Here is an 11,321-nt window from a genome sequence, read left to right as displayed (position 1 = left end):
TTCTGTTTTGTATATTTTCTTCTTTTTTCTTGATTAAATCCTTCCTTCATTTAATCTTTGCTTTAATTCCTTTTTATTTGTGTCCTTTTAATAAAATGTTTTTTCCTGTTATATATTTTTTTCTTTATATTTCTGCTATAATTCTTTTCACTTTTTTTTGTTTTTGCTTGCATTCTTGCATTTCTTTTTCTTTTCTACTTTTATAATGGTTTGTTATTTCATTCTTTTTTCCATCACTGTACCTTACCCTCTCTTCCTCCATTCCCTCCATCAGCTGTGCCTCCACCCCGAGTTCCCTCCGTTCCGTTCCCTCCACCCCGGTCACCCCGTGCAGGTTGAGTCTGGGTGACTCGTTTCCTCCTCGCCGCACTACAGCGCCCCCTGCAGGTCTGGCTAAGCTTCTGCTGGAGAAAGGCATCTCTGCCCAGAAAGTATCTGCTCCCTCCAAACTTCCCCAGCCCCTGCATCTGCCCGGCCCCTGCAGTACCCCTCCCAACTCCCCCTGCCCCTCCCCTGTACCCTTCGAGTCAACCGCCACAGTATCTGACAACTTCTTGGCGTCACGGCCGGCTGAGCTCTTCCTGCAGGACGTCTACGGTGTGAAACCCGACCTCATCGAGCGTCTGCGCAAGCTGGGATTGGACAAAAACATCATACGGACGGACTCTGACGCGGCACACCAGTCGTCCACTTTGTTACCGACAGGAGGAGGAAGTTTATTGGTAGGTTTGCGACGGAACCAAAGCCTGCCTGCCATGGTTGGTCAGCGCAGCCCGTCCTACCCTGTTCCACACCCTCACCCCACCTCCCTCGCTTTGCCTATACCTCCCTGGGGTAACTTGAAACCACGCCCTACTCGTAGACATGCCTCTCTTTCACAAACTCCTCTTCCACATGAGCATTGAAGAGTTGTTTAGAGTTTTGGGCAGGTGGGTGAAAGTGTATTTTGTGGGCGTGGCCAGGGGAGATGGAATAATCACTGACCTTTCTTGACCTTTGTTTGCCTTCCTATAAACTGACAGATTAAAAGGCATGAAGAAGAGACAGACGCTCTTCTGTTATGGCTTTTTTTCTCAAAAAAAGCACAGTTGTGTAAATAGATTTTTTGGTGTAGTTTTAGGTAGCAGCAGGAAATCATTCATGTCCTGATTTGACCTAGGGCAACAAGGGTGGGGCTTAAGGGGTGGAGCTCAACATGACCTCGAAACTTTGAAAATTCTAGCTTTATCAAATAATATAGCAGAATTTTTAATATTGTTAGTAAACTACAATATGTAAGCCTAACTTTAGGCTAGCATCCTAGCATACTCGGTTCCATGTTTTAATCCCGCATTAAATATTTTGCTCAATGGAATTTGGTAAATAGCTTACCTAACCTTAGCTAGCTTGCTAGCAAACATGACTAGCTATGTATGATTATACAGTATGGGTACCGTTGGAGTTCTAGTTAAAGCGATAGTTAGCTAATGCTAGGACAGTTCTGTGCTTAGCTTGCAGCCTAGATTAGCAAATTAGACTAGATTGTGTAAATAAAATCAGTATTGTATGCTAAGCACTGCCCTTGTCGATTCAGGAATGAGGACTTGCAGGAACCACTTCTCAAAACGTTGCGTTAAACTTTTATTTTCCCCTCAGATAGAACCGCTCTCGCAGCGAAGCGTCTCAGACTTTATCCTCAAGCGCCGTCATGCCGTCTGTTCGTCCTCGAGGCTCTGCAAGGTGAGAAAGGTTAGAGCATGTGGATCAGGGGTAAACTGCAGGTAGGGGGGAGTGATGAAAATGTGTTACAGAATGAAAAGCAGCTTTGCGAGCGGATTTATTCAAGTATCGATGGTTTGCGGTAAGTCGAACAGGAAGCTGAAGAAAGATGGATCGTGAAGGTGAAACGAAGGCGATGAAAATGTAGATTAAGAGGAACAGGAGTAAGTGAGGGGACGTGCTTCTAGAGCCTCAGGAAAGACGGCATCGCGACATTAAGCAGTCTTTTAATCCGTTGGCGATTAGTTTCCGCACTTCGTCTACAAGGAACTCCTGACTGCCTGATAGACAAATCACAGTCTCTAGAGCACATTTTATAGCCGAATTTTACAATCTGTATTCTATCAGGGATTTAAAGATGCGTTTTCTTTGAAGATTATTTAGATTTGACATTTGAATGATGCCTGCCAATGTAGCTCACCAAGCTCCGCCCCATGATCTATGGCAGCCAATCAGAGTCTAGTGTCTATAAAATCACTGAAGGAAACCGTAGTAAGCCACAAACTAGCATTCTGGACCACCCGATAGTGAGTCAAACTTAATTTTTCCTGCTCTAAATATCATCCAGGTTACTTTTTCATGTGAAGGGAAAAAACTACTATCGCACTATATTTTAAAACCGCTTGAAGAAACTATTATTAGGGACTTTATGGTCAGGGAGCAAGATGAGAGATGGGAACATGCTTGTTTTATATTTGTATTGTGTTTATTCTTATTAAGGGAATGTGTATGAATTTGCTTTACATTTGCTTCATGTATACACACACATACAGTACACACACACACACAAGCGCATGCACAGAGTTCAATAGTGAGCTTGGGTTTCTGTCTGCCTGGAGGTTTTTGCATCTTCTCCGAATGTCAGTATGGGTTTTCTCTGGGGTTTAAAGTTTCCTTCTAAAAACTTGCCAGTATATGGACTGGCTTCTCTAAATCGCACCTAGGTGTACAGGAGTGTGTGAAAGTGTGTGTGCATGGTGGCTTGAAATGGACTGGAGTCCTATCTACGTTGTAATAAGCTCTGTGTAATAAATACCACAACCCTAACCAGGTCATTAACACACATCGTCTATTAGTACTACTTCAGTAACATGTGTTCTGATTGGCTAAGAGCAGTAACACATAACACATAACACACACACACACACACACACATCGATATCAGTATAAACTAAACCATATAGTATTTTCTTGTGACTCTTCCGGACTCCATCCATGGTGACCATCCACCTTGTCCGCTTTCTCCACTCAGTGAATTTTTTTATTTTACCCACTGATATTTATTATTAACCGACAACGTAGCGTCCACAAGCTAGAGATATAAACACAAGCTAGTGGCATGAAGGAATTTTATTAAGCACTTTTATTAAGTGGAGGTATATCATGATATATGTTTATTTTGGTGAGTTTGAGAAAGGAATCGCTTTTAAAACTCGTTTTCTTTTATCCTTTCTTTTTTTTTTGTCCTGGTCCAAACCAAAAGAATGATTTGACCAGCGTTTTTGCCGGCTGGGCTTTATTACTGTTAGTACTGTTATCTTTTTTGTAAACTAAACTCGTATGTTCGACTGTTGTTGCAAAGTCTTGCTTTTTTGTGCCATTTTGTAATTGCTATTGGATAATACACTGAAAAGTGGGCGGGGCTTGTAACATCGCCAAGGCTTTCGATATTTATCAAATGAATTGCTGAATGAATTTATTGCCATGTGATACGTGCGCTGTACAGGATTTACACAATGTAGGAATGTTGCAAAAGGAAGCAGAGCATGTGATTTGGATTTGACTTGCTCTCCCGTCAGTGTTTGTAACAGTATTTAAATTAATTGATGAACAATTTAAAAAATACATTGTCGATTTATATACCGGATTTAGTCTGGAACTGAAGCTACGAGGACTTTTATTCACAATTATACATAAACAATTTAACAACAATTTAATTTAAAACACTATTTTGATAAATAGTACAGACAGAATGATTTGGAACGAACATAATTATCCTTAAACTATGTTATACTATTATCTATCGTCACAACTTTGGACTTTCAGTCAATATTATTCTGCTCGTCCAAAATGGCCACCGAGTCGTAAGATATTTTATAGACATGCAGCAAGTCCGACTTTGTTACAGAAAGACTCATTTTGTAGCTCCAGTCCAGAACTAAACCGTTTTTGGACACCGACCGTGTCTTATTTGTCACCAAACATGTCTTAGCCGCACAGCTAATCTCCACATCCTCACGTTTTTTCTCACCTCAGGGTGAGCGAGATGTGTTTGTGATGATGATGATGATGATGTGTTTATAATTCATTTGATGAGCACAGAGATATGACTGTCTAAAACCTAATCGATTCTGTTTTTGTTTCGATTTTTTTTTAAATAAAGCAAGAAAAGTATGTTTGTGTCTTTGACATTTTTCCACCCAACATTTAATTTAATATATTTAATTCTCAAATGTAAATAAACTTGGTGATTTTTTTTTTTTTTACATAAGTTCACAAGTTCAATCCATGTACCTTTTAACCAACTGGTTTGTAGAAATGTTGATCACAAAAAAAGTGTTAGCATTTAGCATGATTAGCATAATTAGCATAATTAGCATGATTAGCATTTAGTTAGTTTGTTTCTTCCTGTTTGTCTAACTCAGGCTGTGTTTGGCAACTAAGCTAAAAAATATTTTGAGCACTGCATAAATAAAGTTTAAAATGCAAGAATAAACTGTAAGTGAAATAAAATGGTGGACAGTAAAGAGGAGTAATGTAGGAAAAATAATTAGCCAATAAACTGTCCTGGTTTTCATCATGTAATACTAAATAAGTCAGAAATGTACTACAGGTTCATTTAATCAAAAAAAATAAAAAATAGATACATAAATGGATTCACAGGGCATTGAGCGTGACAGTCACTCATTTGGGTCTTTTGTCACGCAGAAAAACTTACTATTTATCATATATTTAATAAGCCGCAGCCCCCAAAATGTATCTGTCCGCACCGCTGTCTCTATGGAACCTGGCAGGAATCAAGAGCGTCTCCCCTGGAGTTCATAGTCGAGCCTGACACTTATCAGCCAATCAAAAAAAGAGGCTACACAATAGGGATGTGCGGGATGTGGTAGCTCAGTGGTTAAGGTGTTGGGCTACTGATCGGAAGGTCATGGGTTTGAACCCCAGGTCCACCAAGCTGATACTGCTGGGCTCCTGAGCAAGGCCCTTAACCCTCAGTTGCTCAGTTGTAAGTCACTCTGGATAAGGGTGTCTGCTAAATGCCGTAAATGTATATGGGTAAGATTTAACGCAACAACCAATGGAAAAAAAAGCATATCCTGGAATTGTTCAGCATCATCATGAGTCGTGATCTCCTACATTAATGTTACAACAAATTCACAACTTGTTTGACACAAACAATGACATTGTGACTGCTGTTAGAGATGTTTCCCAGATCATCAGCATGAGTTTTTCATGAGTGTCTGTAACTTAGCCAACAGTTTTACAGCCGGTTCACTGACAACACCTGCTCAGAACAAGTAGTCTAGGCCAGTGGTTCTCAAACTGGGGGCCTTGAGTTGGTGCCAGGGGGCCCCGGCTTTATGACATTTTATAAAATAATGAATTTATCATAAATTCTGTGTAATTAAATCTCAGAAAAATAAGGCTACTAACCAACAGCACTACACTGTATAATTTCATTCATTCATCTTCTACCGCTTATCCGAAGTACCTCGGGTCACGGGGAACCTGTGCCTATCTGAGGCGTCATCGGTCATCAAGGCAGGATACACCCTGGACGGAGTGCCAACCCATCGCAGGGCACACACACACTCTCATTCACTCACGCACGCACTCACACACTACGGACAATTTTCCAGAGATGCCAATCAACCTACCATGCATGTCTTTGGACCGGGGGAGGAAACCGGAGTACCCGGAGGAAACCCCCGAGGCACGGGGAGAACATGCAAACTCCACACACACAAGGCGGAGGCAGGAATCGAACCCCGACCCTGGAGGTGTGAGGCGAACGTGCTAACCACTAAGCCACCGTGCCCCCTACTGTATAATTTAATATGTTTTATTTAATTCATATATTAAGTTTTGTAATGTTTTCTTTTGGGGGGGGACACATTTAAAATATGTCACTCTTGCCTGTCTTCAAAACTTGAGAGCCCTGGATTTATTAATAAAATTTAATTAAATGGTATGAATTAAAACCAGGGGGTGCACGGTGGCTTAGTGGTTAGCACGTTCGCCTCACACCTCCAGGGTTGGGGGTTCGATTCCCGCCTCCACCTTGTGTGTGTGGAGTTTGCATGTTCTCCCCGTGCCTCTGGGGTTTCCTCCGGGTACTCCGGTTTCCTCCCCCGGTCCAAAGACATGCATGGTAGGTTGATTGGCATCTCTGGAAAATTGTCCGTAGTGTGTGATTGCGTGAGTGAATGAGAGTGTGTGTGTGTGTGCCCTGCGATGGGTTGGCACTCCGTCCAGGGTGTATCCTGCCTTGATGCCCGATGACGCCTGAGATTCACAGACACCACGTGACCCGAGGTAGTTCGGATAAGCGGTAGAAGATGAGTGAGAGAATGAGAATTAAAACCAGTTTGTAGGTAATTCAGTTTTGTGGGTGAAATACATTTGACTCACATTAGGGGGCAGTAACTAAAGAAAAACTAAACTACCAAAAGTCCAAGAAAAGGAAGAAGAAGAATTTTTGCAGAAGTCAGGTGAGCTTTCTGACTTGACCATAAAAACAAACTATTTATATTTATTTATTTATTTATTTACAGGTTTATAAAATCATCATGAAATCTCGTCGAGGTAAAAAAAACAGATTTATTTTATCTGCACATGAGATTATTGACTACATTCGGCTATAATTCCTGCTGTAAGGCTTAAAGCTATGCTAACGCTTGCTAGCAGATTTTTGGGCCGCGTTCCAAATACCACTTACTTTCCTTTCTAAGTGCACTTCACTGGGTTTGGGTTGCTAGGAAACGCGCCTATCTAGTGCACTACGTATCGGTTATGTGACTTATTGGTAAATTAGGTGTGATTGAGTTTTCTAGACAAAAACATTGGAGTGAAGTTTTATTAGTTTAGTTTGTATTTTATTCCATAGGTTTTCTGTTTTCTTATAAATTTATACATATGACTAAATGATTGAGTTCTTACAAAATGTTAAAATTAATAAATTCATTAAAATCAGAAAGGTTTTGAATATACACCATAAAATATTATTGTTTTGTTTTATGGTTCTAGATTTATGCTTATTGATTCATATGAAGGTTTTTTTTTGCTTCATACACAGAATTTACTTCTTTATTCTATTTCTTGAAGACATTTTTTCTGTCTTTGTGCTGGCACATGAAGAGCTGCCAGTATGATGAAGTCAGAAGAGATTAAACACGAGAACGTACCAGTGAGGATCTCCAGCGGTCCAGAGATTCAGCACGTCGATGAGGCGTGGAGGGAAATGCAGCCGGATGTGTATCGGTGCTCCCGGTGTGGGAAGAGCTTTAGCGATTTGGGAATATTGGAAACGCACTTCTGCGTTCACGCAGGTGAGAAGCCGTATTACTGCTCCGAGTGCGGCAAGAGATTTCTCGAGCGCCGTCACCTGGAGCGACACCAGCGAATCCACACGGGAGAGAAACCGTATCGCTGCTCGCACTGTGGGAAGAGTTTCACCCGAGAAGACACTCTGCAGCAACACCAGCGCCTTCACACTGGAGAGAAGCCGTATCGCTGTTCGGAGTGCGGGAATAGTTTTACACAGCAAAGTACTTTCCAGTTACACCAGCGCGTTCACACGGGAGTGAAGCCCTACGCGTGCCTGCAGTGCGGGAAGAGTTTCAGGCGGCAGGACACGCTCCAGCAGCATCAGCGCATTCACACTGGCGAGAAGCCCTACCACTGTTCCGAGTGCGGGAAGAGTTTCAGACAGCAGAGTCATTTGCAGTTGCATCAGCGCATTCACACTGGAGAAAAGCCTTATCGGTGTTTGTATTGTCCGAAGAGCTTTAGCGATAGTCGGAATCTGAAGACGCACCATCACGTTCACACGGGAGAGAAACCGTATCATTGTTCACATTGTGGACTGAGCTTCACTTATTCCAGCGTCTTTAAGACACACAAGTGTGTTACGGCATAGGCGTCGCACGTAAATCTGTCAAGTCAAGAAGTGTAACTATTACTGTATTTCACAAGTTTTGCCTTTCATATCACACTTGTGTTGAGCCTCAATGCATGTTGATGAGGTAAGATACAGCAAAGCCCAGTTTAATGGTCTGATGTGGAAAAAAAAGAGGGTTACTATGTAAACGAATACACATCATGTCCAAAATTGGGTGCACTCTTGCCATCAATCTCCAGGGGTTTAGTTAATTTTCTTCAAGCAATGAGTACAGTACCCTCTTCCTTGCTTGGAGATGAGTACAGTACTCTTTTGCTCATAGTATTGTTCAGTATTGTTCTCTTCTTCATGAGAGAGAGTGTACTGGACTCCCTAACAGGTGGAGGACCTGAGTACCAGTATTGTGTGAGTTAATCCTTTTGCCCTTAATCTCTAGGGTTCACTGAAAACTAATCTTGGTGCAGAGTTGTAAATCCTGCCTAGCACTTCTTAGCTCACGTTGGCACTTCATCCTGCCTGCATGTCCCGTCCTTAGATAGTAGAGCATCTTCTCATATCGAGAACTTCTTTCTTTTGGTGCACCACAATGGTCAAAAACATTGAACCTAAACTAGCAACCACAGTAAACACACTGTCCCACTGCACTATAATAGTATGGTTGCAATGTAAGCGATCTTTCCTGCCCCTTTTTTGGACGCAAAAACATTCTTTATGCCGTACTTGCGGAACCATTTACAGTGTAGTCCCAATGGACCTCGTTCAAGCCGAGCGAATTCCTCCTCCCACTTATCTTGGTATGCTTCTATTCCACGAGTTCGTGGTTTAGCCTCACTGTAATCAACCTTGTCGAACAAATTTGTTGTCATATTTTTTGTGGTGAATCCTCGCCATGATGATAGTGTAGTTAGTAGTAGCTGTCATGTACACGTGCCTGCTGTCGTTCATTTGCATCTGGCCATCTGATTGGTTCTGTCTCGAACAAGAGCCAATTAGCATTGCTGTAACTGCCAGGTGTGATTTTCGTCTTCGTAAAAAACTTTGACACGATTTGGGTCTTTCCGTCGCTTCCTGATTTCTAAATAAATGATGCACTGGAAATCTGTACACAGACGTACAGGAACAAATCGGTTTTAAAAGCGTCCTCTAAAAACGTTGGGCACAAGGCGTACATGAAGAACCATGAAAAATATAGAAACTTGTGGTACTCTTTCTATAGTACAAAATCACTTTGTATATTAAGTTCTGCATAAGGTTTTATGCTTCGTATTTGAACAAAATTTCACAATTATGCATGTTATCTAAACCCCTGGACTCACAAGTGCTATGTTGAACATCCTGATTCCCCATTAATTTCCTGTAACTTAACTCCTATAATACTCCACTAGATGTTCTTCCACTTCCTTTATTGAGCTGTGTGCTTTGTGCACAGGGGCATTGTCATGCTGGAACAGTGTTTGCTTGCAGTGAAGACAACTTGTAATATTTACAATGCAAACAAAGACCTTTTGAATTTAATAGTGAGCTGTGAACATACTGAAGATGCTTTATTATACCGCAGGTGGCGATTTTTGTATATTCTTGAAAACCTTTTCCAGGCGTGTGCGCATAATATGACCGCACATGCCTTTGGGGTTTATTTGTGGGTAGAATGTAATTCCAAAACGACGTCATTGGGGAAGAAGCAGCTCTGATAATAGTGCACCACAGTAGTGCATTTTTTCACCTTAGCCTCAGACGTCACGCCCACAAACCTTCGACTGAACCGAATGTCACACGAATACGTCGTCGGATTTTTGGATTTCCGAGAGACGGACTGCCTTGAAACAAACTTCCCTCGACTTCTCTCATGGAAGAAGAAAGCCGTCTTGTACAGAACTGACAGTGAACACTTATGAGGATCAGATAAACACTGGCTTCTCCAAATGATGTGAAGTCAAAGACTCATTACTTTGCACGACTTTCTCAAACGAACGATCTACGGTTGCATGCCGGTCTGTTGGTCTGTTTTTAAAGAGACTTTACATTTTTACACCTTTTAAACATGACACTGAACAAAACAAACTGTGATTGGTTACTTTATATCAGTCAGAAGCCTTTGGCCTGAAGGTCTATTTTCACCCCAACGCTGTTAAAGCAGCTTTACCTGCAAATACTGGCCCCTTATATAAGAAACCAAATGGAGCTCAAACCAACTGGTTTAATATTATTGTGAACGTGTGCCCGTTCGCCTCACACCTCCAGGGTTGGGGGTTTGATTCCCGCCTCCACCTTGTGTGGAGTTTGCATGTTCTCCCCGTGCCTCGGGGGTTTCCTCCGGGTACTCCAGTTTCCTCCCCCGGTCCAAAGACATGCATGGTAGGTTGATTGGCATCTCTGGAAAATTGTCCGTAGTGTGTGATTGCATGAGTGAATGAGAGTGTGTGTGTGTGCCCTGCGATGGGTTGGCACTCCGTCCAGGGTGTATCCTGCCTTGATGCCCGATGACGCCTGAGATAGGCACAGGCTTCCCGTGACCCGAGGTAGTTCGGATAAGCGGTAGAAGATGAAGATGAACGTGTGCCGGTGGAGAGCCGAATTTTGAGTCTCACAGATACGTTAAATGAGAGCAACAATGAAAGAGGAGTAAAAAAAAACAACCAAAAAATTATTTTGTCTGATGACAAACAACTGTGATTTTTGCTACAGTTTAGATAGACAGAGAGCTTTTGAAAACAAAATCCTTCACAACTGGAAGTGATTACATTGAAGAAATTGCCACAGGGAGTCATTTCCCATAGCCCTAACTCCCCAAAGATCTAGTAGAGTAACAAGATATTACATTTTAATTTCCATTATTAAAAGTAAGTAAAGTAAACGGTCTCTGGTTAAATGGTATTTGTTGCAGCAGTCTTTATGTATGAGCCACATTTAAGCTGATTGTTCGATTAATCGCTGATTAATTTACTTGAATCTTCGACTACTAAAATATTTTTTTGTAACCTTTAATTTAAAATGTTTACGTTTTTAGCGTTTTATTTTTTTAATCGCTTGTCTAAGGGAAATAATAATGTAAGATTTCATTAACATCTGTTGAACCTAAACTGGCTTCATTCTTGATATTTTGTGGATCAGAGACAGATTAAAGTGTCTGAAAAATGATTTAACATTTATTTATTTTTTATTTATTGTAATTAATGTTATTTTAATTTGAAGGTTGAACATGTAGGAACTCTGGACTCTGTGTTTGAGGTTGTAAAGATCTGTAATCCCAGGTACAGGTTTAAGGATTGACCTCACACAGTATCGTGTTGTACATGGTATTGTTTGTATTGTGAGCGCTGAGGAGCAGTGTGTCTGCGGTCATGTCTGCAGAGTAATAAAGAAAAAAGAACATTTCTTCAACCAGATTTCTGACCGTCTCTCTTTGTAATAGGAAAAACATTCCCAACACAATCGACAT

The 11,321-nt window shown here is 41.4% G+C and overlaps 2 protein-coding genes across 5 annotated transcripts in view; both read left to right on the top strand.

The window, feature by feature from the left end:
* The window catches only part of trak2 (trafficking protein, kinesin binding 2), a 28,644-nt gene extending 24,492 nt beyond the window's left edge, over window positions 1–4,152 (top strand). For all 3 annotated transcript variants that reach the window (XM_060867485.1, XM_060867484.1, XM_060867483.1), the window contains one exon: window positions 275–4,152. In XM_060867485.1, the coding sequence (XP_060723468.1) occupies window positions 275–905 (631 nt within the window). In that variant the 3' untranslated portion in view covers window positions 906–4,152. The remainder of the gene's footprint in view (window positions 1–274) is intronic.
* A 2,203-nt stretch (window positions 4,153–6,355) lies between these two features.
* On the top strand, window positions 6,356–11,263 carry LOC132844245 (gastrula zinc finger protein XlCGF49.1-like). 2 transcript variants are annotated; one of them, XM_060867480.1, is made up of 2 exons: window positions 6,356–6,473; window positions 7,087–11,263. In XM_060867480.1, exon 2 carries the CDS (start codon window positions 7,130–7,132, stop codon window positions 7,898–7,900), a length of 771 nt encoding a protein of 256 aa, XP_060723463.1. In that variant the 5' UTR covers window positions 6,356–6,473; window positions 7,087–7,129; the 3' UTR covers window positions 7,901–11,263. The 2 variants fall into 2 exon arrangements, with proteins under 2 accessions (XP_060723463.1, XP_060723462.1); XM_060867479.1 differs by having other exon boundaries at window positions 6,442–6,473; window positions 7,058–11,263.
* The last annotated feature ends 58 nt before the right edge of the window (window positions 11,264–11,321 follow it).

This window comes from Tachysurus vachellii, chromosome 4, assembly GCF_030014155.1.
Source record: "Tachysurus vachellii isolate PV-2020 chromosome 4, HZAU_Pvac_v1, whole genome shotgun sequence".
Lineage (NCBI taxonomy): Eukaryota > Metazoa > Chordata > Actinopteri > Siluriformes > Bagridae > Tachysurus > Tachysurus vachellii.
Note: the sequence above shows the minus strand (reverse complement) of the source record. Positions and strands in the feature narration are given on the sequence as shown.

Bases quoted from the DNA above. Each gene is read 5' to 3' on its own strand.
- LOC132844245 (XM_060867480.1), top strand. From the start codon at position 7,130: ATGATGAAGTCAGAAGAGATTAAACACGAGAACGTACCAGTGAGGATC.